The 26,238-nt window shown below is 39.7% G+C and overlaps 1 protein-coding gene across 4 annotated transcripts; it reads right to left on the bottom strand.

The window, feature by feature from the left end:
• Positions 1-6,461: 6,461 nt before the first annotated feature.
• Positions 6,462-26,076, bottom strand: DBF4 (DBF4-CDC7 kinase regulatory subunit). Of its 4 annotated transcripts, none has more exons than XM_080582489.1 (12): positions 25,843-26,076; positions 23,268-23,449; positions 17,925-18,119; positions 16,848-16,898; positions 16,220-16,289; positions 15,996-16,072; positions 14,450-14,480; positions 14,132-14,177; positions 12,400-12,531; positions 10,252-10,366; positions 9,024-9,148; positions 6,462-7,579 (listed from the first exon to the last, which is right to left on the bottom strand). In XM_080582489.1, the coding sequence occupies exons 1-12, from the start codon at positions 25,874-25,876 to the stop codon at positions 6,517-6,519; spliced, it is 2,121 nt and encodes a 706-aa protein (XP_080438615.1). In that variant the 5' UTR covers positions 25,877-26,076; the 3' UTR covers positions 6,462-6,516. The 4 variants fall into 4 exon arrangements, with proteins under 4 accessions (XP_080438615.1, XP_080438616.1, XP_080438617.1 ...); XM_080582490.1 differs by having other exon boundaries at positions 14,132-14,174; XM_080582491.1 differs by having other exon boundaries at positions 23,268-23,446; positions 25,843-26,075.
• Positions 26,077-26,238: the final 162 nt, after the last annotated feature.

The raw sequence follows: 26,238 nt of genomic DNA, 5'->3' as shown, positions 1-26,238 counted from the left end.
GCTCCGCCCCGCCGAGCCCCCGGCGGAGGGAAGGCGGCGAGGCTGCTCCCCGCAGCCCGCTCCGCTGAGGGAAGTGCTGGGAAATGTAGGCGCTGCGGAGGGCAGCGAGAGGGGGGGGGCTCCACGCCGGCAGCCCCCGGCCCCGGGGAGGCCCCGCTGAGGGACCGGAGCCCGGGGGGGGGCTCGGGCAGGCACCACAGAGCTCCCGGTGCCCCCCGCCCCTTTCTCACCTCATCCCTCGAGCACACCTTCCCGGCGTAAACCTCCATTTCCTCCTTAAATTTCCTTTTTTCCTCCTTAAATTTCCCTTCTGCCCACCCCGCTGGGCTAACGCTGACAGAGGTCGGAGGGACCCCAACGCAGGGATCTCCTTCCAGGCTGCAGCCTGGGCCTCGGGGCGAAGCAAGAGCCCAAAGCCTCACGGAGTCCCCTCAGAGCCTGCTCCCCAAAACCCAAGGGGTCTCCTTGCCGCATCTGTACCCCAATTCTACGCTCCCACCTACTGGGAAGCCAGACTGCTGGGCACCACCACGCAGCTCCCCTACCCTTAACGTAGCTAACTGCCTTTCTTTCTCAAAGACTAGGAATTGCCTGAGGGTAGCCCTTCTTGCACCGTTTTCCTAAGTGAAAAAGGCTGGCAATGCCTGACAAACAAAACGGCACAGAAATGGGGCAGTGGGCACAGCACAGGGCTGGCCAGCGCAGAGCACGGGTTCAAGGTGCCCACGGCATGGCTTTGTGGGAGCTGTAGGGTTGTCATGGAGCTGGAACCACAGCAACTGGCACTGGGAAAGCTGCTGCTCCTTATGCTCTGGGAGGCAATAAAATAAGTTCCTTTTCCTGATACTGAATCCATTTTGCACAGCAGCGCTAGTCGCATGGCTGTGCCCAGGCAGCGCTCAGGCCTTGACACCTCTGGTCTCACTCCCAGGAGGGCTCCTGTGGGGAAGGTCAGCGCTCCTGGCCTGGTTTGTCTGGAGGTCCCATCCTTCTGCCACAGGTTGTCTCATTCAGGGAAGCACTTACAGGGCAGAAGAAGGAAAGTCACTGTCTCACAGCTTGTTTCCCAATAGAAAAACACAGGCAGAACGATGGTTCCACAAGCTGGAGGTGAGAGCAAGACACAGCAGGGCACAACACTGCATCTGGAAATACGTAGCAGCTTTGAGCAAACACCAGCCAGCAAGTTTTGTGCTGACCTGCTTGCACTGTAGTCATAGAGGAAAAACAAAATATTACCTCAAAGTATCCATTAAGTCCTCACATACTTGTTCAAACAGCACACGATTAGCTTATGAAACTCTGCTGCAGGGTGTCAAAAGGACCAAGGGTGGGTGGGTAAAGAAAATGAAAAATTGTTCTTTAGAGGGAGGAATTTTGCTACTATAATATGATGTTACAATGTGTTTTTTTGTTTGTTTGTTTTTTTAAAGTTGTAAATCCCTAGATGGCACACAGGGAAGGTTCATCAGGGCAGCAGCCCAGGCACAGTTGCTTTAAGGTAGCGACTACAGGGTTTTATCTGGTCTGTGGTTTAAAGGGACGTGGTAAGAAATGATGGAAGCAGCTTCACAAATAATGCTCTTTTTTTCAGTATGACAACCCTACCTTAGTCTAACCTTTCACTAATTTTAAGAACAAATTTTAGAATTGTTTTAGAAATCCAACCAATACAAGGGTAAATGCATTTTAAAAGTACGAGCGCTAGAAGTGTACGTGATTAGCCAAAGCAGATCTGGAAAAGGTTTGTATGGCCCTCTCCCTGCAAACCTCTGTTGTTTACATCTCCGCACCATCTTGGCTGAGAAAACACTCCCATGATAAATACCGAAGATTAACTCAAAAGAGAAGGCTCAAGTCAATGGCTGGTGGAGATTTCCCATATTACACTGAAGGATCTAAATTGTGTTGAAGGAAATCCTGATCTGCATGGCTGAAGTCCCCTTTTTTGTACACAACTGATTAGAAAGGGGTGATTAGAAATGGATGGTTTAATATACCTAATCCTTAAGAGAAATAATGTTTTCATTTATTGATGGCTTTTTTCACTGACTTCCAGGTCAGTTTAGGAAATCAGGCAGAGAACATTACTCTGCACTTCTTCCTACCTCGCTGGAAGCTCCTTGAGGTTGCCCAGGACAGCAGCAGGCAGTCTGCCCCTGAGCTACCAGCTCTCACAGCAGGGTGCAGACACTTTTCTTCTTCCAGCACAGGAATAGTTATTTACAAATGAAGGCCATTTTCCAATTTTCACTGTCTTGCCAGTTAACATTCTATGGAATTTTATTACGCTGGAAATTCATGCCAACTCTTTTTTAAAAGAGCAATAACAGCTCTACCCTACATTAAGACGTGTCTTCACCACTTGCCAGACCCAATGAGCATGTTCTATCTGGCTGTCTATAGCACAACCGCAGAAGAATGAGGCTTGAAAAACACAGCAATGTTTCAAAGAATAGGGAGAAAGTGGAAAAAGTGCTAAAAATAAAAGTGATTTATAGGTAAATATTCAGCTTTTGATTTACTGTACATATTCTAAAGATTATTTTTGAGCCATAATTAGTTGTGTCATAATTTAACACTTGAATTTAACATCTAAGTGTTACTTCTCTCCATTCCACAGAAAATGAGATGCACTCAGATTGTAACTGAAATCTAGGGCACGTTTTAAGAAACACATTCTCAGTAGTCAATGTTCAATCGTGATTAAGTTTATACATATAAACAAAAACAAGCACCTAAGGCTTTTTCCTGATACGAGGCAGTTCTATGAATACTTTGTGATTGTCTCCATGCATCTGGCTAGCTGTTACCATAAGCATGCTGCCCTAAATACTTCCACGTGAAAAGCACACCTGCATTTGGAATACATGGTATTGAACCTCTCCGTGCTGCCGTGTAGCAGCCACGTGCCCAATTACACTCCTCTGTGCACTGTGATTGTGCACGATCGTACATTTGCAGCAGAGGTGTTTTGGACACATTAAACCATTTGGCTGTAGTGGTTGTTTAGTTCAGGGCATGGACGTTACTTCAAAGCAGGAAGCGTATGCAATTGCAAGCTAAATATAGAGCAAATCACACAGAATCCCTTTTGAAGTTAAACTGATGGCACAGCCTGATCTGGAACACCCAACCGGCCGTACCCAGGGAGGACAGTGCAAGGTTCTGAGAAAGACAGGGACAGACACCAGAAAGGTTGCTCAGGATGGCGATGGACAGGAACACAAAGAAATGACATATAGGTGGCATGTGGAAAGCAAGCATGTGCTGTGCAACAGTTAATTAAATGTATGCTAACTTCAACCCCACTCAGGAGCAGAAGGCTGGCTTTCCAGACACCCAGCTGCCCCTTTGCTTCGAGTGCTCCACAGTTTTGTGTTGAGCAAGAGCTGCTGCTTGAAGACCCTTGTACCACCTTTGGAAACACAGTAACAAGACGGGATGTTAACAGTGGCTCCCCTGTGACAGGATGACCTTCCTTCTCAAGGTCTGTAGCCAAAAGTTTCATTAGCATGGTCTTAGAATGGCAAAAGGAATATGGGAGAGACATCTCTACCATGCTGGACGGTGGCCTCAATCTTAAGACAACGACAGCCTGTCAGTCCTGACTTTTATAATCTCTATTTACCTGCAAAAGCCTGGTGCTAGGTGCGAACCACGCAAAGCATCCTCCTGACCAGTTTGTTTCAGCCACCATGGAAGCATGGACATGTTTTGACAAGCTGCTCTTGAAAATCAGTTACTTTTCCCTAAGCTTAGGGCAGATAGACTTCATCTTCCTCAAGTTCTGCTCTCCTGTCACGGTCAAGAGCAGCAAGATGCTTCACCAATGGTCATGGGAGCCAGGAACCCCACTCCCAGTGGAAGATGTTAAAACAGTGCTGAAGGAAAAAAAACAGTTATTTTGAACAGAAAGAATAACAAAATGGAAACCAACAGAACTTGAATCCGTGTAGCACGTTACTGAGCTCCTTTAGGAACATGGCCCTCTAGGGGCTTACCTGAATGTGTACAACTCAGAAATTATTGCAGAACACCCCATAGGTGCATGGTTTTGGAGTCATCAATCCCCACTATCACCCTATATCCCTATGATTAACTCTGTGTACATTCATATTCACACAGACAAACACACACAGCCTGGATCCTTGGGAACTCTGTCCTCTCAGCCACTCTGTAGATTTACCTGAAGAGAAATATTTCTGTTCCTAATGAACACATACCATGGAGTGGTCACGTGTAGTAGTTAGACATCCACTGCAAAGATACCAAACCAGCCTTAGTTTAGATGTAAGGAAAGTACAACAGCACTTTTCTTCTAATGATTTATAAAAGCAGCTTTCAGCACCTACATTTCATTTGATGTTATCATCCCAATTTTACATTGTGTAACTACAGTTTCCATTTTAAGTTTTTAATGGAAAAGATTTCTCCCTCTCTCTCAGTAATGAAACAAAAAGCGGGTACCAGACACCAGATCAGTCACCACTCATCCTTACACTGATGTATCAAACCAGCGTATTGTTTGTGCAAGCTTTTAGTAACCCTGTGCACGTGCACGAGTTGTTTTAATGCTTCAAAGATTACGCTAAAATCTTCCCCAGAAATGTGCTTGCCACACCTATGAAAAGGACACATTAAGGTCGCCAGGTCAACAAGACACTCATTTAGAATAGAATATTAACAATTGTTTTTGAATAGAGTATAAAAAATTACCTACATCAGCCTCTCACATCCACAGATAGCAAGACAGACTATCCAAAAATGAAGTGACATTAGAAATGGGTATAGCTATTAAGAACGAACCCAAACTGTAATTATGTGCATAATAATTACAAAGATGTACTTACAGATAAAATGTACTTCTAACACTGAACCTTTATTCTAGTGACTTAATTGTACTTGTAGTGTTTGACATTTCTCAGAATTTCTGCCACACATTTTGAAAATATACATTTCTCTTCAGACTTGGAAGTCAGAGACAAACATTCCAGGAACTAGCTTTCTATAATTCATTATTTTTTCAAATAGTAATATAATTCTTCTTAAATTTGAGGAAAAAAATAAAAAAACACAAAAGATGAACAGATGAAAATCAGACACAACGTGCTGAATTTCTTTGATGTGCTTGAATCTTTTGTGAATCTAGATCAGAAGAAACAACGAATCAAGCCAAAACTGACCAGTCAGCTTGTGAGACCAGAAGCAGTTCTCACCCAACTGTACAGGCAGTTGTATGAACAGTCAAATAAGGACTGCCCTAAGCAGCTACTTTAAACATAAACTGTTAGATTTAGATGCTTTTTAAAGGAAAGTAATTTTATGTTATTTTCCTCAGCCCTCCCTGCATACCGCAAAGCTTTACCTACCTCTCATCACAAATGTCATACACCAAGGGGCAAGCACCTGTAAACAACTGCTGAAGACACCAAGCATAAGAACACTGAAAGAGTAAGTTTGAGAATATTAAATGGGTAAATTACTCATTTGCGCTTTTACGCAAAAATTAATGACAGTAATTTCTGCTGGTTTATATCTTAGACCATCTTAACCTTGAGGCTTCACAAGCTTCACATTTACAAAGCTTCATGATCACCCCCACTGTACTTCACTATTCATGCCTTGCACTGATTTACAGATCTGGAAATCCTGAGAGATCAGCTCTGGTAAAGATTCAAAGTATTAAAAAAGTTTTCCCAGTTTTCACTTATGTCTTTCCCTCTGCTTCCTAGTAGGCTAGTCAGACGGGCTGGCTATTCTGAAAGAAAAGTCAAAACAAGGGCCCAAACGAATCAGAAACCCAATCAGAAACCTACTGGCTGTTTTGTTTTTACTGCTGCTTTTTGTTCTTTTGTTGTTTTTAAACAAGAAAAATTAAGCCACACATCTGTTGCTTTCCACTGCCTACATGTAGTTTTAGTTTAAATATAAATTATGGCAGGGTAGCCAAAGAATCCACTACGTGCTTTCCTAATCCTATTTCTTTGTGATTACATAGACTCCCTAAGACAACTTCAGCACAGAAATATTAAGAAAACAAGTGACTTTTTTTTTCCTGGCTTTCTCCAGTAAAGTAGCAGCAGAAGAAACAGGAGGGCAAGCAACCAAATCTCCACAAATCATTGGTGATCCATAAATGATAGACCTTATTTACAGTAGAACATCCATTTATAAATAATGCGATTATTTAGAATGTATCATGTAAGTGTGCTTATTTAATGACTTTAGAAAATTCCACTATCCAAAAAGCTAACATACTTATTGATTTTGCATAGCAATTAATTTAACCATAAACTCAGCGTTCAGAACCCTTTACCAGCTGTAATAAAGCAGCAAGTACCTTTTAAGAAAAGACCCTTCATTAGTTAATTCGTATTTGCAGATACAGAAGTTTTTGCATTAAAAAACTGAAAGCATCTGTACATAATATATAACACAACAATCAAATTTCCCATGAATAAAATCTTAAATTTGCAAATTTATTTGAAAATCATTATATTAAATACAGCAGCATTAAAATCCAACAAATGGGGATGAGGATGAAGAGGAGAATAACGAACAAACAACATTTGTGTTCTGCCCTTCCCATATATCTTTTATGCCAGTTGAATCTTTGTTGTCAGTGTAAACTGAAAAACCTCCAAATTCAGAGTTTATTTCACTTGTCTGAAATAGTTCCAGTAGGGCTTGCACTGGTGAGCTACAAGCACTCTTCTTCTCTTCAGGAACACACAATCCATCTGTGTACTTTACACATAACTCCATATTCTGTTTCCGGTTTTCTCTTCTATTTCTTCCTAAGTAAAGCTTTACTTTTCTGTGCAGCTTTCCAGATGGTGAGCTGTGTGCAGTGCTGGCAGCCAATTCATTAAGTTCTTTGTTTATAGCAGGCTCAGATACCTCAGCCTCCAGAACGACATTGTGCTGCATCTGTTGATGATTATCACATAAATCATGATGTTTCTTGACAAATTTAGGATTGGCATCTGTTTTTTTCAAACACTTTGCTGGTAGGACTACCGTATTATTTAATTTTCGTTTTGCCTGCGGTAAGTTTCTGTCTTTTTCATCAAAATCTGTAACTCGAGTATGAGAATACACAGTACACACGTCTCCCTGAAAACACTGTAAATTCCTTTTATTTACTTCTGGTTCAAACATTTCTTTACTGAATGGCTCAAAAGTTTGAGACAAGTTCTCCATGTAGAATTTGTCATCTTTCTGAGGAAGTAGTTGTATGAAATTCGATGATATAACAGTGTCTCTTAAGTTTGTGACATAGGAGCAATCAGTTTTAGTATTTTCATTATTTCTGAATCTACTTTTTACTTCTGAAGGTTGTGACAGATGACAATAAAGAATTGAACAAAGAGATCCAGAAACAGGGGTAGGCATTGGCACAGAATTTGGTTGTACTTCTGTAGTCTGGCGATCCAGTTTGAGCGCCTGTATTGTAGTATCTTTCCACAAGTAACTTTTCAATGAAATGCGTTGCTTTTTCAGTCGTTCTTTCAGCTCGTCTGGTCTGGTTATCTTTCCAATAATAGGAGAAAAATATCCTGTACTACATTTTGTCCTACAAATAAATTGTTTACAATGATTAACAATCAAATCACTGACAGAAACGTGAGGAACATAATTCAATACGTAAACAGCTCAAGACAAGCAACCAAACGGACATAATTTTTGTTTTTACATTTAAAGGCAAGTTAGGGTAGCAACAGTATTTCTATGGGAACAGAGTGCCTTGTATTTGAATTTGACATTTTCCTATTGATTTCTACATCTTATGAAAACGTTTTAAAAATACAAGTGGTCTAGTATTTCAGTATCAGTCGCGATGCTACTAAGACCAAAAGTTGATGAACACAATGACTATAAATGTTTATAAGTATTCTGTGTTAGATACACACAAGCTTAGTATAATTACATATGCTTTTCCCTAAGATAATAACTAAATACCCTGAATATTTTCAAATCACAAAAGGAAAAAGGGCTTGCTTTCGTTAGGCTATGAGTTCGACTATTTACATTTCTTTTGATTTCACTTTTTCTTCAATTCTTTTTAAAGAAGCGAGAAAGTTATTTCCTTTTCTCCTGACTCATTTACAAACAAACCAGTGCACTCTTGATTTGAGTCACTACTTAAAGTAATGAGGATACTGGTGTTTATAGTCCATACTTTCTCTCCCACGTAAGCATTTGAGGAAGAAACTACTGATAGAGGTTGTAGGTGTGGGTGGGCAGGCATGCACACCTGCTTCTAGTTGCCTTTTTAGTTTGTTTTTTAAATACCAATATGTAGATGATCTTATTAGGTTTTACATTTTTAGCGACGTGGTAAATAAAACCAACTATTTAAAATATTAGCAAATGAATTATAAAACATATGGTCTAATATGTCCAAATTTCTATAGAAATAAAGGTCACTTTTATATAGAGCAAAGGAAGTACAAAGATGGTTCATTTTCAAGCATTAATATATGTAAGAACAGTTACAGTGAAGAGAGGAAAATCCGCTTTCTTTGTCCAGCACAATAAAAGCTAAGAGCCTTAGATTATAGATAGGGACATCTTGACTAGACTACAAAAAATCCTTCCACTGGTAAGGAAAACAGATTGACTGAGGAGGCTATAATTTGCTGATCTTTGGTTACTAAGAACATCAGAAAGTTTTTAGAGCAAGACGTCCCGATATTGCTGTCCTTCTGTCAGGTATATTTTTAGAATAGTTGATATCTTGCTTTTTTGAAGGTTAAGGATAGATGGGACAACTTTCGGCATGTCATTCTAGCCTCATATTCCTGCGATACCATTTGTACTTCAAATTTTTTTCCCCTCTGATTTCTGCTTTAAAGAACTGATTTGCCAGGTACCTACTGCATTGCAAAGGTAAGTGATGTGTATCAGACTGAAACATGTTTTTTTTCCATACTAGATTCAGAATTTCATAACTGAAGTACCTTTATGTTCAATGTCTTAATTCACAGGAGATTTAAAATTTAAGACATATAACTTACCTTTTAACATTCTTTGCGTCATCTTTGTATTCAACAAACTCATAAACAAACTTGGAGATTATATCATCAACAACTTGATACTGCGTGCTTAGTGCAAAATTTCGGTGCTGTTCACTCTCAAGATGCTGGAATTAAGGAAAAATCATGAAACAAATATAATACTACAGATATGCATACACAAATCAACACTACGATAAGGAGCAATAAGTAAACATTGATGATTTATTATCACTAGAATAGAGTAGTTCCATTTTGAAGGGACCTATAAAGATCATTGAGTCCAACCATCAGACTACTCTGGGGCTAACCCAAAGTTGTATCATTAAGAGGGTTATCCAAATATCTCTTCAATACAGACAGCCACGGGGCATCAACCACCTTTCCGGGAAGTCTGTTCCACTGTCTAACTACCCTTTCAGTACAGAAGTTTTTCCTAAGGTCTAGTTTGAACCTCCCCTGATGCAGCTTTAATGCCAGGGGAGAAGAGACTGGCACCTCCCTCTCTACTCCCCATCCTCAGGAAGCTGTAGAGAGCTGTGAGGTTACCCCAAAACCTCCTTTTCTCCAAGCTTGAGGAACCCAGTGTCCTCAGCCACTCTTCGCAGGGCATGCCTACCAGCCCTTTTACCAGCTGTGTTGCCCTTCTCTAGACGCTTTCAAGTATTTTAATATCCTTCTTAAATTGTGGAGCCCAGAACTGCCAACAATATTCTACACCAACACTAAATATAGTGGGATACTCACCTCTTTTAAGCAGCTGGCTATGTTGTGTTTAGAGCACCCAGGCTACAGTAACACCCTCTGGGCTGCCAGGGCACGCTGTTGGCTCTTGTTGAGCCTCCTGTCAACCAGCATCCAGCTGCCAGGCAGATGTAGTCCCCCATATAGGAGGAAATACATATACCCCCCAAGGATATTTTGAGGAACAGTATCAAAAGCCTTCCTAAAATCCAGAAAAACAGCATCCATCACATTCCCTTCATCCACTAAGTGGGTGCTCTTATTGCCAGCGTGTCTCAGACAGGAATTATTAGTGCCTTCAGCTACCTAGAGGCAGTAATGAAGAACTGAAATTTACAAAGGAGAAAAAAACTACTTGCTGCTTTTTAGAAGATGTACTTAACAGATCTTTTAAGATAAAAACATACATTAAACTAGCAAGTGGGAACTGTTGTTCATACTACTGTTTTAAGAATGTTTGAAAGCGTATACTTGATGTTTCACATACGGTTTGCAGATCTTCATACTTCTTTCCACAACATTCACAATATCCTTTCCTTTTTTTGTCCTTCTGAGGGAGCTGAACAGGAGTTCCACAGTCCTTGTCACTATTTATTTTGTTTCTGTTAACAGAAAAGATGTATTAATAAGTTTCACATATGAGCTGAATTCTATACTTGCCTCTTACACTAATGTTCATTCTCATTCACCTAATTAAAAAAAAAAATCTTTATTTCCCTTCAAACTATTTACATCACGTTAGCAAATGCTTCACAAAAACAAAGAATAATGCATTCAAAAAAAAAGTCACTTGACAAATCAAAGGATATATTAAAATCTCTGTGCATAGCTGATGTAAAGGTTTGATAAAATCAAATCTAGAATAAAAACATCTAGCATCTCTTCTGCTGTCAGTATTTTTGATGCCAAGAAAGCACACAGGAAGAACACTTGGTCTAATAGATGACCTTTCACTCCTGAATAAAAGGTAAAGGATAGTTGCATTTGTTGGTTATATGCAGCTTTTGAACATGCTGATCAAATACCATCCTGTCCTAGTTTTCACGGTACAGTTTAAGTGGAAATACAAGGAAATGAACCTCAAGTTCCTCCAGGAGATTAAACCACAGAGAGGCTTTCAATAGCTCTTCCATGACCTTCAGAGTCCTCATCTGGGCAGAGCCACTGCTTGCTGCTATTCACTATTAAACCCACCTCCAGCTGATATCCTACTAGTAAAGCAAAACCATCAATCTCAAGAATAACGACTGTAGTCTTGCCTTATGCAGAAGCAAGTAAAATTGACATCACCTTGAACATGCTCCTCTCACAGATAAAGATAAAATGAGCGAGCATTCCCCCTTACAAAATATATAACGTCCCACCCAAATATCTCTGGCATGTGCTAAATTAAAAGATTAAGTAGGAACATTAATTCAAACATAATTCCTGAAAAATTTAAATATATTATATTCCTTAATCCATAAAGTGAAAAGACTATTGCACTCTTCTTTTGGAAAAATGCTTTAAACCATTTAAAGCACTAACTTCCCTTTTAAGGGGACACCACCAGAAATACCCTCGTTATTGCAAAGGTTACCGCTCTATTATGTTGCTACACCAGTGACATCATGGCAACATCACCTGAAAACCTCCCGCAGTATAATAATGATGAAGACTGGACAGAACCTGAACAGTGCAGAAGCTATTATACAAAAAAAAAAAAAAAAAAGTATCGCACCTAAATAAATCTTATATCCAAAGGACAGAATAGCAGCAAAAGTTACTAGATAGTTACTAGAAAGTTCTGCATAAAGCACAGCTACCTTTCACCTAAATATCCTTAGTCTCTCATGAATCAATTTTGGAAATCAATGCAGTAGTCATTACTATTCACTCTCCAGATATGCTAGGCAAAAGAAATTCAGGATAACAGTTTGATTCCCCAAAACACAGATGACTGAAACTCGTACATAGTCTCAAATCATAAAATTGATTTACCAAAAAGTTCTAACTGCATCTGGAATGCTCAAGTAGACCTTGAATGCCAGAACATATCTTATAAACACCTGCTGAAAGGCCAACTGTAATTCTACCACTGTAGTGAGCATCTACTTCTCATCTCTAAAGCACTGAAGCAGCGTTTGCAGTTTAATTTCTATAAATTTAATGTTGCTTGTAAAGCAGGTGCACTCTTTAGCAACAATTTTGTACTATGAATGAATATCACTATTTAAAAAAAAAAAACAACTGAGTGCCTACTTTTTAGCTTGTTACTGACAGATATCAAAGGAAGTCTAAAGAAATTCACTTCCTGGAAAATACTTACTGGATGGCATCCAAGATGAGGACAAAGAAGAAACCAGTGGCAGAAAGGAAAAAATTATCTTATGCTGACCCACAATGATAGGAGAACGCTGCATTTTTGGATGTATGCATCTGTATGTCCAAAAAAAGGACTAAAGACAGGATAAAGAGGGTACAGAAAGACAGACAGACAGCAAAAGTTACAGTGCAGCAAATACAACAGTCAAGATGTGGATATTAGTATTAAATATCACAAAAGTAAGAAACAGAAGAATTATTTTAGAAAACAATTATTTTAAAACTATTATAGAGAATCTCCCTCTCTATCAATAATGAATTCTCAACAAACCTTTGTTTAGACTGAGTTTGTTTTTGACCAGAAAGCAGCTTCTTATCCACCTCAAATGGACTATAAGGTTTTGGAACACAGTAGTTCAGAACTGGAAACGTAGGTAACTGCAGATAAAATGGGCGGTAGAGGCTGTATTGAGACAAAACAGATGCGTTAGAACCATCAAAAAAATATCAGTTTATATTACAAACTACAGAAAGGTTAAACATCTTTGAAAAAGCGTTTCTCTTTCACATATGATGTACACAAAATGTACATCAGGTGAATACGCTAAAGTAATTCCTTCCAATCTTGATACTTTTTCAAAACAGAAAATTGGCCTCAAGTTTCCATAACTGTCTTGCCCATTCCACCAGTATGGCTGTTATGCCTATGGACTGTGGAGATTTGCACAGCAGAATTTGAACAGAATCACACTTAGAAGGATACCAGAGCCAGTAAGTATACACTAGCACTCTGAGTACAGTAAAAGCATTTAAACTGAATCGTTTAGCTACAGTGCTGATGTTCAAGTTCGGTGTAATTCCACACCCCACACCACCCCCCCCCCATTACTAGTATAAACTACAGAAGAAGGAAACTCTTTGCTAATCCAGAAAATGAAATAAGGACAGCTAAATATCTTCTTCAAGTTCTGAAGATTATTTATGTTGCATAACCATCTAAAAAGCACAAACATTTAAATACATTATGTTGCATAAACATTTAAAAGTGTTTCAGGTTTTAGTACCCAGTTAGAGGGGTCAGTATAGAATCCAAACTCACACATTTTTATATAAACTTCTCTGTACTTGAAAATGTGTTTGTCCAACTCTCTCCACTATCCTTATTTCTCTCATACCTATTCTTACCCTCTTACCAGATCATACCAGACTAGGTTTAGAATCCCCACCCCACATCTCCACCCCCAATTCAGGAAAGTGTCAAAGAAATCCACAGCTTGTAAACATTGTAACAAACCAGAAGTCAGTTAAGAATGTAAAGATGCAAAACATGCTTTGCAGAACTGCACTTTGTTATATTTCATTCTCTCAACTTCTGGTAACCTCTTTTCTTACTGAGAAGTTACACAACCAGGTCTGATCAATTACAGGACCAGAAAGACATGAAAATTTTAAAGTCTGAAAGTATGAGACCTCATGCTACTGCAGATACTGAAATTAGATTAACAGGGGTTTGTTTTTTAAAGAAATCATTGAACAGGAAATTCAGCCTAATTTAAAGGAATGGTTTTAAGTATAACAACTTTCTTTACAGTCTCTCAAGATGAATTTTATGAATTGGGACTACAGGATTGGAATTTAATATCGAAAGTTTTATTAGCCTTTTGGGCTACAGGATTTGGATCTAAAAAAAGACAGATAAAGTGTCAAGGTTCAAAGCTTCCAGGCTTCTTCCTTTTTATTCATCTGACCCTTGGCAGAAAATAAACCAGAAGAATCCACTCGTGATCTACAAGCTGGAGCTACACATTAACTTTCCACAGCTATTACCTATTGCAAACATTCCCTACTATCTCTCCTCTCATTCAGTGGCTAAACACAGATTCCCAGAGCATGCAGAGATGAAAAGTTTGTCTTACTGTAAGACGACACTATGCCTGGCATTTAAAGTCGGCAAGCCCAAGAAAGCTGAAATCTGAAGGCCACTTCCTCAAGACATACTTCCAAAGTGTTTCTGAATTACTCAGTTTGAGAACCACGTTATCGAAAGCACACAGAAGACTTACCAACTCCTATCCTCCACCTTCACAAACGGATTTTTCAGTCTACCTGCTCATGGAGGAGGGGGAAGGAAATGAAAAGATAAATAGTTTTCTTCATTCAGCATATTACTCTAGTACCTGAACTGATAATCAGGCATTATTTATTTTAGAACATATTATGTACATGTTTTGACAAACTCCTGAATTTTAAGAAGTTTTTCTGCAAGCCTTTCTTAGAGCTACGAATTAGAAAACAGCTTTACACTTGATCTGATAAGAACTACTACATTTTTAAGCGTTCAGCAATTCCATGAAAACCTCTACAGATACCAAAATACTTACTTCTTGATTTTGGGGTAGTAACTTGTTTTCCCTGTTGGAAAAAAAGAAAAGGAGAAAGGAAGTATAAAATTCCTGTGAAACTTATTTCATATTTTATCTCAAAATTTAGCTGTAGTTTATTTTTAACTCATGAGGGTCTTCCTATGTTAATCATAACCTGTGATATACAGTAGTGATAAATTCTGCAGAAATCAGTCTGATCAGGACTTTGGAAATAGTCACATTTCCTAAAGAAATATTAAACTCTACACTGCAAAAATGAATGTTCCCATTCAGACATTTCAATTTAATTTTTCTAAAACAAACACAAAAGCACAAAAAAAAAGACCCCACTCAGGGAAATTTACTCTTTCCTCCCCCAAAATACTTAACCATAATTGAAAACAAATTCTTAAACATGGATAAGGTTTTTCCATAGTTTACAAATGCTAACTAACTACAACCTGTAAAAAGTTACCAAAAACTGTAGATGGTAACATTGTCCAAACAAAATAATCCTCTTTTAAATGGATTAAAAACAGATAATTTTATTAGCAATTAAGACTAAAATTAGAGTATTTTGCTTTCAGAAAAGATTGACATCTAAATTCAAGCATCAGCTTCTAACTATAATTGATTCTGGCAAAGGCACATACAATATTTTGTACTACTTGCAAAAACATACAAATATCACTGCTCTATCTATGAAAACCGAGACACAAATGATTTAGTAGAGGATTTCATGTGGCCTCAATAATTAGCTAATATGCGTTATGTTGTTTTGGAATGCAATACTACATAGCACATTGCCATTTACTTACCACAGACCCCAGCCTGTAATAGATAATTGTACAACTTCAAATGCGGAATTTAAATTGCAAAGCAACTGCAGACGGACTGCAAACAGCTAAAACAGTTTCAATGTCTAAGCATATTATACACTACAGTTTGGAGAAATCAGGATTTTCACACGCCAATGGCGTATTATTGGCAGAATAGCTTGAAGATGCTTTATACTAGTTCTTCAAAAGACTAGGAAGGAAAAAAAGCAGAGTTGAGCAGCTGACAGATTGCCTAGAGACAGCCCCTTTAGGAAAACAGAACTGTGATTTTTCAAAACAAATCAATCAAAAAGAAAGGGAAAAAAATCAAAAGTAAAGTTCTAATCACTGTCACAGTGAAAATTATACAAGGCAATGTAACCACAACCTATGTTAGAATAAAACCAAGGTTCATTTTTTAAATTATTATTTCTAAAGCAGGGAGAAGAGAAATCACAAGTTTTTCAGTACTTTTGGTTCTTAGATAACCATCTCAAGAGCAAAAATCTACACACTATGTAATGCTATTATGGAATTTATTTTTGAATGCTGAAATGTATAGCTAATAAGTTATTTTTTTAATTATGGTCTTTAAATTAATCCATAAAACATATTAATCAGTGAAAAACAGAATATGAGCAAAACTTCGTTAAAATAAATACTACATACTGTGATGCTTACAGATTTTAATACGCTTGTGTTTTTTCATTTAATCAAATAAACTTTCACAAATAGCAAAAACTCACCACATCTTTCAAAGAACTGCCTGTGCTTTTAATTAGGTAGAGTTCTTTTTTCTTTTGTTCAATGTAATGCTTAACATCTGGCAAAGAGAGGGAGAATATTTAGCTGAGTTTATTTTTGTATATTTGAAGTTTTTTGTCATTTTTAATATTTTGAATTCAACAAAAGGATTAGCCAAGTCAACGTTATAAGTTCAAGTTAGGTTTTATCAAACAAAAATACTTACCATCAATATGAAGGATCTTCACTCCCCAACTCAGAGCATTGGACAGTATACTACCAGAGGGAATTAATTCCTACAGACAAAAAACATAGTAATAATTTTAAGCTATACACAGTAGAATATATACATTAACTGTAATAAATATACAACTTGTAATATGAACTGTCATAAAGCTGAGATCAAACTATAGGCACTTGATTTGCTTCTTGCCAAAAGACCACTTTCCTAAAATGACTTTTCCATCTCCACATCACTGCACTTCACCATTAAAGGATTATACTTAACCTTTCACAAAGCCAAGAGCATTCTTTACCATCATATTTTTTAATATCTAGGATCTGAACATGAAATTGTATATTTACTTCAATTTCACTAGCACTCCTCAAATGCTAGCTACGTTAGCTATCTTGGTAATTTATACTAATCATAAGATTCTATAGGCTTTAAATTCTTCAGGAAGTATCCAGAAAACACGACCTGACAATTTTGCTTAGAACAATGCCTTGACTTCTGCTTGAACATTCCATGAGAGACCTCTGTCTTACAGCACTATCACTCTAACTAGTGCTTGTTCTCCAGAACAGCAAGACCAACATTTATCGAGTACAAATTTGAGAATTACTCTGCTTACCTGCTCTCTAATTGCTTTTTCAACTAAGGATTTTCCTCTGCTCATACGTACCTATATTAAAACAGAAATACATTTGTAGCAAGTTAGAATTCATTTCAAAAAGCAAACGGTAAGGCATGTTAAAATACACATTCCTGAGCAAAAATGTAACTATAGTAATCTTCTCTTGTTTATTGTACAGCTATTTTTCATGAATTTGCATTTTTCTCACAAGGTTGTGGTTGATACAAGCAGGTGTGTGGTATGGGAAGGACAGAAAATGAGGTTTCATCAGCTGAAGTTGTGCCAGATTTAGCTAAAGCCATCAATGTAATCAGAGCCTCAGTCTTCTCCCTATCTCTTTTACCACCAGTACAAAAGACGTACTGCATACTGTGTTGGGAAGATGAGGCGACTTCACCCACCTAGTGCAAGGAAGACCAGCCCATAGACTGTCCCCCTGTCATGTTTCTAAATAAGTACTATGGATACAGTACAGTATTTCGAAAGGATGCAAGACTTGCCCACATAACAAGCTTCATGTAAACCAGCAGAAAGTCAGATACTGTTGCAATTAACATGATTTTCTAAGAAAGAACTCAAAAAACCCTGACAATTCACAATGTTCAATTTTAATTATATCCTTGAACTCTATCAAAGACTACTTCTGCAGGTATTTGAATTGGCAATATCACAGCAAACATTAATAGGCTACATTGCTAAAAAAATAGAACCAGTAGATTCCATCACAAGCCTGGACATACTGATTCAGTTGTTAAACGTAACGATGGCAACGTTTAATTATAATTCAGTCATAATATACCGGAACAGATTTTAGTGTTGTTTGCAGAAAAGGCTCCTGTTTTCAATTTTAATCTCTGAAAAATTGCTTAATTAGCTTGAGTTTAGTTTAGTTTAAAGCTTAACAAGATTGCCTCAAGTGGTTTAAAAGTATGTTTAAACTGCTTAAAAGCAAAAACCAAAAAACGCATTCACCCAAGGAACTGTAACAATCTTCAGGAAACAAAATGGGAGAAAAACTGTAAGGGTATCTCATGGATTGTTCTTGATTTGTAGCATTATTACTAAGAAACTTACTGTATCTATTGTCTTAAATGAACTTCCATCACGTCGATCTTTTCGGCTGCTAGGATGAGGTGAACTATTTCCTCCATTGCATGCAGATTCTGGGCTAGGAACTGGAGAAATCTGACCAAGAGTTGGTGCAAATTTTGCCTCCTTTTTATTAGACACCAGATAGCTGATATCTTTGCTGAGAAAACTCTCCACTCTCTAAATATAAAGAAATAAAGCAAGCCATTATTTCAGGATAATAAATCAGTAACTCCTTGCTTTGCATATGTTATAAAGTGACAAAATTTCTAGATAAATCTAATAAATTAGTAAATAAATCTAACAGTAAGCTTAAAACCCACTGAATTAACAGGAAGATATTTTCTAAAGATTTAGACAATTACAATTGAGCTGTAGTACCACCTCACCGGTCACAAATTCCAATTTCATTTTTCTGATTTTGTAATCTCAATCAAAAAAAGAAAATGCTTTGTTTCAATTATCATCATTCCTTGAACTATCTAGGTATAATACTTCCCAAATAGAAGAATTCAAACACTGTACTGAGAAATTACAGAATAATTCAAGGAAAAGAACATTTTACATAATTTTATTTAACAGAAATTGCAAAGTGTTCAACTAAATTCAAAGACATGAATATGCAAACGTAATTGACAGTTTGCAAAGAGATATAATTCAATGAATTTTAGAACCTACAGAAGAATGATAATTTCAGGATAAATTACCATGTTTCACACCTACAGTATTCATAACCCTCCTCAGAAATGTAGAAGTCTTGAGTAGCTTCACAGTATTTTCATTCTCAGCAAGACGTGTATTTTTTCCATGCTTATTCTCTCCTGTTTTGCTCTATCTTTCGTTACCTATCACTGTGCAATTAACAATTTTATTTGGCTAATTATTTCTTGACAGTTTATGTAGCTTAAAATCTTTTTACTCTTCTCCACTAATTATCAGTGTGGAAAGCACAAACTGCAGACACAGCAAGCCTCTGCCTTCTAATTCTGCTCTATATACTGTTTACAGAAGTGGGACATACAAAAATGGGACACGCACAGAGGCTTTTGAGTGCACCCCACACAAGCTACGAAGAACCATGTGGTAGTTGATCTTGAAAGCACTGGGCCTAAATCTGAAAATTTAGGCATATATTCCTCTGAATAAAAAAGGAAAACTTTATTTTCAACCTCAGACTTGTAAGCTTGTTTACATATGAATTCTTGAAATTCTGTTCTAAAGACGAAGAAGATAATGTGCTCTGGTTTAATGCTAAATGTAAAGAGATGCGTGTAACTCGAAGTCATATTATAGTAATTTCTTGCCTGTGGCTTCAGACAGCACCCTGATTAACAAGTGTCAATTTCATACAACTGCTCAGCACTCCTTTAGGTTCAAAAAAGTATTAGCAAAACAACACTCAGAAGAGCTAGCAATTTAAGCAAGTCCCTTTCTCTGTTGTGGTTAAAGGACATTTTTATACTTTTATTGCCACGACTCTCTTAAACTAATTCAAAATATCCAACTTTAGAGCGGGCTAAGTGATTGCATTGCTTGTGTGTTACTATGACATTCTGTACTTGTTTGTATCAAAGTGTGTTTTCCATACAAAAGAGAGAATTAGGTAAAACAAAGTATTAACAAGATGCTTACAGAATTTGTGATTTAAATATGAGTATTTAAAAATGTTCATTAGCAAGCTCTGTGTGGGAAGTATTTACTGAAAAGCCTATTTAGATCAAACACTAAGACTGAAAATGCAAAAACCCAACTATGAAAGTATTCCATGACTAATTACCACAAGTTCCCATCCCAGAAGCATTTTCATCTGCTTTGGCATAGGTATGATGAGGCACAGAAAAGTTGTAGCTTATAGAAGGAAAGAAAAAAAAGCTAAACTGTATACAAAGAAAAAAAAAAGGAAAAAAAGAACTTATACCTTTTAAGGGAAAGTAAATAAGAGCAGTTGCCTCTCAAATTCTGTCATATGGAACCTTACTAGCCCACAGATGAACCACTGCCAGGGCAGGGGTTGTAACAGCTAAACACCAGCTTTCTACCATTTAAACTCATTACTACTGCCATTTATAACACAACACAAATTAGAATCATGGAATCAGAATGGTTTGGGTTGTAAGGGACCTTTTAAAGATCATCTTGTCCAACCCCCTACCATGTGCAGGGACATCTTTCACTACATCAGGCTGCCTGCAAGTACGATGTTCCTTGTAGCTGGACTAAGATGGCTTCATCAACAGGCTTCCCTTGATTGGGCAGCCTGCAGTAAAACCAGCAAGGTTTCTTTTCATGCCTCAGTCCTTAATTTTTACCCACAAGCCCTCAACCCGTTCACAGCTATTTTTCACAGGCAGCTCTTTGCAATCAACCCATTTGTTTACACAGAGGCCAACCCACCCGCCTCTCCTTCCTTGCCTGTCTTGACAGCCATCGATCACTGCTCCAGTCGTCCCACCACATTTTGGTGGCAGTGACCAGATCCCAATTCTCTCGGAGCACAGCGATTTCCAACTCCCATTTCCAACGCTGCATGCGTTGCTGAAGAGGCACTTCAGTTGGGCTAGCAGCCACATCACCTTTTTTAGAGGAGCATGCCATTTTGAGACAATTCCTATTTCCCTGTTGCTTCCAAATGTACCAGCAGCCTCTGGCTCTTCTCTCTCGGTCAAAACTCCATCCCCTTCCCCCACTAAGTCCAGTTTAAAACTGGTTACAGAAGTCCAGCAGCTTGTTGCCAGGACACTCTTGCCCCACTTGGTCAGGTGAGCCCTATCAGCCCAGTTTCTCAAAGGTACGTCCAAGATTGTAGAAACCAAAACCTTGGGCACAGCACCAGCCACATAGCCAGGCATTCCCCTGCTCAGGTCTTCTGAACCCTGTTCTCCACTTAGGAGGACAGAGAACACCACCTGTGCTCCTGATCTCTTTTATGTTTTTCCCAGGGACATGAAGTCTCTTGGTATTTCTGAGTTGCCTCACTGCAACATCATTTGACCCCACATGGAATAGGAGGAACAGGTGATAGTCTACAGCCTTTAACAGGCTTGGCAGCCTCTCCGTGGTATCACAGATGCAAGCTCTCAGCAGGCAGCACACTTCTCTAGGGAGACTGAACACCAAACAGGTGCTTTGGTTCCTCTCAGCAAGGAACCTCCAATTACTAACACCTTACTTGCTTTTCTGGTGTCTCTAGTTCTTTGCACAGCTGGCCTTTCTTGGGTGTTGCCCGTTACTCACACTCTTCATTCTCCAGCCCCAGAGCATTGTATCTGTTACGTAGAGGCAAGGGGAAGATTCCTCTGCCTCCTCCGAGCAGAGGCAAGGTCCGGTTTCTTTTGGCTTTGAGATAGTCGAGTCCATCAGCTCAGGGTTGGAAGCAAGCTTACCTCCCCCTTGCACAGACGTAGCGCAGGGCTGTCGCTCGGCCTGTGACGGCACACGATACCACACGTCCATCTCTCCCTTCGGTGCCCAAACACTGCGCTGCCTGTTAAGCTCCTCTTCTAACACAGCTACTTGCTCAAAGAATTGATCCAGCTGGGCAGGCTTGCACCCATAACACCCACCACTGACTTCCCACCCTAGGGGAACTTCCAGTTGCTGGAGGCTCCGTGCAGCTCAGGCTCAGGGCACCTCTTTCCATCCTGAGAAGTCCGTTTGTGTGTAGGTGTCCCCAAAAGGAGATTGTAGTGCTTTCATCTGGTTTTTACCTTCAGGCTAGCAGTTGCAGCAGATGGACACCATTTTGTTTCAGTAGAACGCTGCCTCCTTTTGGTTCCCAGAAGAGAACAAACAGCCTGCTTTCCAAAGGCACCCTCCTGCACAACCTGCCGCACAAACTGCCTTGCCATGCCCTGGCTGATGAGCCATGTCCTCTTCACAGTGCTCCTGGTCTCTAGCACTCCTTGAGGGTTGCTTTTTCTAGGCGTGGGGGTTGTTCCTGTGCATGCCAAGCCTTGTCAGCTGCTCTCGCCAGAGCTGAGGGCTCGTGGCAGGTCTCTCTGCTACCCTGGGGTTTCCTCAGTTCAGGAAACTCACCTGTACACCACGATCCATGGCTCTGCTGTGAAACATGCCAGCACCAGAGCTCATCAACTCAACAAGTGACTGATAGTTGACATTACAGTGTTTAAATTTCCCCCTTCTGCTCCTTGCCACACCATCAGCCACTCCTGTAAGAATGCCACCAGAATGAGCTGAAAAAAGTATTGTTCTTAAAGATGTGGCTTTCAGAACTGTTTGCTCACAGCAGAAGGATGGGTACTCAAAAATGCTAGGGTTAAATCCCAGATTCTAAGTGCAGTTATCTATACAAATCTTTCTGTTACAAAAGTCCCAGGCTGTCCTTGACATCCTCCCTGTTATTTGCATGCAAATAAATGCCTTTATAAAAATAATAATAATAATAAAACAAAAACAGCACACAACCACCACCTACATTTTACCTCATTTCATACGATTTTGATCCGTCCTTAAAATATCCTCTAACTCTGCTCTTCTATTCAGCTCACATTCCAACCTTGATACTCGGGAACTGATGTTCCTACCGCCAGCCAAATCCGTACATTTCTCTCTAAATGCTTTTGGGCCCAACAACCAGACAAAAGCTTTCTTCAGTTCTTTCTCCACAGCCTGCTCTGAATGCCAAGAGGCATAGATATCTCCTCCCTCTCTCTTAGGTGAGAACTATTCCAGCTCAGCTTTTATAAACCTCTGTCTGTACTTACTTGAGAAATAAGCAAAACCAACCTCACCACTCCATTTTTGGCTAAGTAGCCTTTTGAAAATGCTGTCTTACGTATAACTTGATCAAATGCTTACAAAGTTCCATCTGTAAATCCAACTAAAGAGACAAACTTAACAAATAACTTGTACCAAGCTAAAAGAACATGAGGACCCACCAAGAAAACTATGTTAAGACTTTTTAAAAACGTATGCAAAACACTTCCTCTACTCTATTTAGGTTCAGATGAAAAACTTGACTTATAACATGTAAACGTGTGCCAAAATAGTCGCAAGTTGCAGAAACATTTCACCTCAAACAATGAAACTTTAGACTTTTAGTAAACTTTAGTAAATTTCTAAACAAATGAATCATCAACTGAAAACAAACCTTTGTAATAAACTTTTGCTAAAGCTAGCAGAACAGCTTCTAGCAACAAAAAAACAAACCTTTGATAAGCTGTCCTTATTAAACATCTCAACCTTAAGACAAACGCTAAAAAATAAAATCCTGTCACATTATCACATTAAATGTAACATTAAAATTCAATAATAAAGAAAGTCATCCGGGATGCTTTTTGCTTCATAAAGATCTGCACATGAACTTACCCCTCCTAGTTCCTTGAGGTCCTTTCCTATTTTTTCAGAGATCACATTTGATGGAATATCGAGGTAAAACACCTTCCCAGTGAGTGGTTTATATTTCAGTTTCTCTGGTTTTCCTACATCTTTTTTCACATTCTTCAGAGAAGATTTTGTCTTTTCTGGTTTTGCTTGCATTCCATCTGCTGCTAAAAGAAAAGGGAATTTAAACAGAATTGTATTTTTTTCTTTTTAAAAAGGAAAATTCCTAAATTATGGAAATGGACAAGGCAAGCTTTCACGAAATACAGGACACTTTAAAAAAAACTAGATGTTAAACATGTTATGATTTATGTTGTTTCTGACACACATGTAGCCCTTACAAGTTTCTCCCTAAAATCACATCTTAAAAAGGACTTTTTATTTCAGTTGGTATACAATGCCATCAATTTTCTCATCCAGTTTGGCAAGCATTTTCCATCTCTGTTCCACAGTATATACACTACTTGTACTGTCACTGATGATCACAAGAACATAACTTTAGAGGAAAAGAACTGGCCTCTCTCCCTTTTTCATCTGGAAAAAAACAAAAAGGATTCATATAGGTGCATTAGAACAAGCCCAGGTCAAAAGTCATGGAAACATCAAAAGTAAAAGAGCTAGATCCTAGTATTTATCTAATTTTTGAGCACCCAACTGAGATGCAGGAAGACTATGCTTGAAGATCAGAATCATTTTAGCTATGACTTTTTCTGCCCTAGGGAATTTTATTCTAAAACTAAGAGACCACATACAGCAATTAAACTGTGCTGATGATCTTTCCTGAAGCTCAGCACAGAGCCTTCCACCCAAGCCTGTCAGAATAGATATTTAAGTGAATAAAAAATTCAGACTAAGTGAGAAAAAAGCCTCATTTCACAAGAGAAATCTGAAGTGTTACTCAGTACACTGAGTAGCAATCAAAAAAGCAAAAAAAAAACCAAACATCAATTTTGATAAGAAACAAAATAAAATGGACAATTTTATTATGCCAGTTTTAATTCATGAATCACCCACACCTTAAATACCATGTGCAGTTCTAAGAGGAAAAAAGGGGGGGGGCACTGTAAAACCAAGTAAGGGAGAAAAGTGTAAGTATGAGGAAAGACTTTGTACATTAAGATTTTGTCAGTCTGAAAAAGAGTGAATTGGTGGAAATATAGTACAGATATACAAAATCAGAAAGAGCACAGAAATAATGGTTAAACAGCTTATTCCAGTACAAGAGCTACGGGGAAAAAAAAACATAACTAGCAGTCAGATACAAAACAGAAAACAAGAATTGACTGCCTATGCAACCCTGCACAGCCTGCTGCCAAAGGACACTGTCAGTATCCAGATGTGATTCTGAAGGAAGGCTGGACAAAGAGATGGAAGAGAAATACTTTTTGAGGGATCCTAAATGCACAGAAGTGGACTGTAATTCATGAAATTCCTGCAACTAAACACAGCTGGAAACTAAAATAGTGTTATTAGTGGAAAGTAATTACACTTTGTCCGTTCTTACACACACCCGTTATAGGAATCCATTTACAACCTGTGATGGAGAAGGGATCATCCAAGACTGCCATATCACTAGTTTTATACAGTGGTTTCTTCCTCACTGCCCAACGCCCTACTCGTTACTTCTCTTTTGGAGAAGTTCAAAATGGACAGAGGGTTGCTGCAGGAAGTGAGCAGGCATCTTCTGGAGGCAAAAAACCCACAGGGAGAACAGCCCTTCAGTTACTCATTCTCTCCCTCCCTGAAAGTGTCTCTAGCAGGGAGAGGGCGCAGAACAACCCCTGGTGCTGCTATGTTCTCTAAGTAATAGCTACACACATTGCAGAAATGAAGCAGGAATAGCAGTCAGTTTAGTGGAATCCAGGAGACCAAAAGAATTGGAGAAATAGGAAACATGGAGACTCCACACTGTGCAACTGATTTAGAAGCTAAACAAAAAAGAAGGATGAAATGTTGGGTCAGAGATGCGCTCAGTAAAGTTCTATAGGGATCAATACCCTGCACACACCAGCAACACCCAGGGCAGCTGAACACTTAACACGCTAAATACTGTAATTCCTATTGGAAAATATGCATTAAACTTATTAGAGATGACCAAAAATGTGGACTTAGTTAGCAATTTCAATTAAGACTGCAATCGTAATGAAGAGTTTCCCTCGCAGCGTGCCTGCATTTTAACTGTGGCCCTGAGGTGCCGAGGCCCCTCTCGTGCACGTCCCTGATACCAGCAAGGATGCGCCTGGGTGGAGCGGTTTCGCAGGGCGGCGGCCTAGCTTCAGCTAGCGCCTTTAGCTCCCCAGCTACGCTCTTTTGCGTTTAATTCCCAACATCATGCAAAACAGAAAGAAAGAAAACCCAAAACTTAAGCGGGTGAGCGCTCGCGTGCTAAAGCGATGCGTTCCGGGAGCGCCCCTCCAGCTGGCCACGGCCGCCAGAGGCTTACCCCCCGCCAGCCTCACAGGGCCGAGAGGCCCCGGCCCAGCACCGGCTCCCCCAGCCCGGCCGCAGGTGCCCGCCGAGCGCCCCCGGCCCTCCCCACAGCCGCCCCCCGGCCACTTACGGGGCCGCGCTGCTCTGGCGGCGCCGGGCTTCATCGTGCGGCGGGGTCACATCCTCCGCCGCCCCGTGAAGAGACCGCGGGGGCAGCGCCGCCGTTATGGCCCCGGGCCCGGGCCCGCGACCCTCGGCAGCCGTTGGGGTCCGGCCCCGTCCCCTCACGGCCGAGCTGGGCCCCACGCGCGGCCCCGCTGCCGGCCGCGCGCCGCCAACGGTCGGGCCGCGTGCGCGCGCACCTCCCCCCCCCGCCCCCGGGCCTGCCCCGCGTGACGTGCGCGTACGGTACGGGGAGGGCGGGAAGGGAGCGGGGGGCGGGGCCGAGCGTGAGGGGAGGGCGGGGCAAATGGCGGCCCCAGGGGTACGGGGCGGGTTCCGCGGCCTCACGGTTCTCGTGACTGAC

The sequence above is a fragment of the Anser brachyrhynchus genome, assembly GCF_964034855.1.
Source record: "Anser brachyrhynchus genome assembly, chromosome: 2".
Classification (NCBI taxonomy): Eukaryota; Metazoa; Chordata; class Aves; order Anseriformes; family Anatidae; genus Anser; species Anser brachyrhynchus.
Note: the sequence above shows the minus strand (reverse complement) of the source record. Positions and strands in the feature narration are given on the sequence as shown.

Excerpts from the sequence above, each read along its gene's own strand:
- DBF4 (XM_080582489.1), bottom strand. The coding sequence starts at position 25,876 with ATGAAGCCCGGCGCCGCCAGAGCAGCGCGGCCCC. Across the intron at positions 18,120-23,267 it reads ACCTCAAGGAACTAGGAGGG|AGAGTGGAGAGTTTTCTCAG; the intron begins GTAAGTTCATGT and ends CTTTATATTTAG. Across the intron at positions 14,481-15,995 it reads GCAGTTCTTTGAAAGATGTG|GGAAAACAAGTTACTACCCC; the intron begins GTGAGTTTTTGC and ends TTTTTCCAACAG.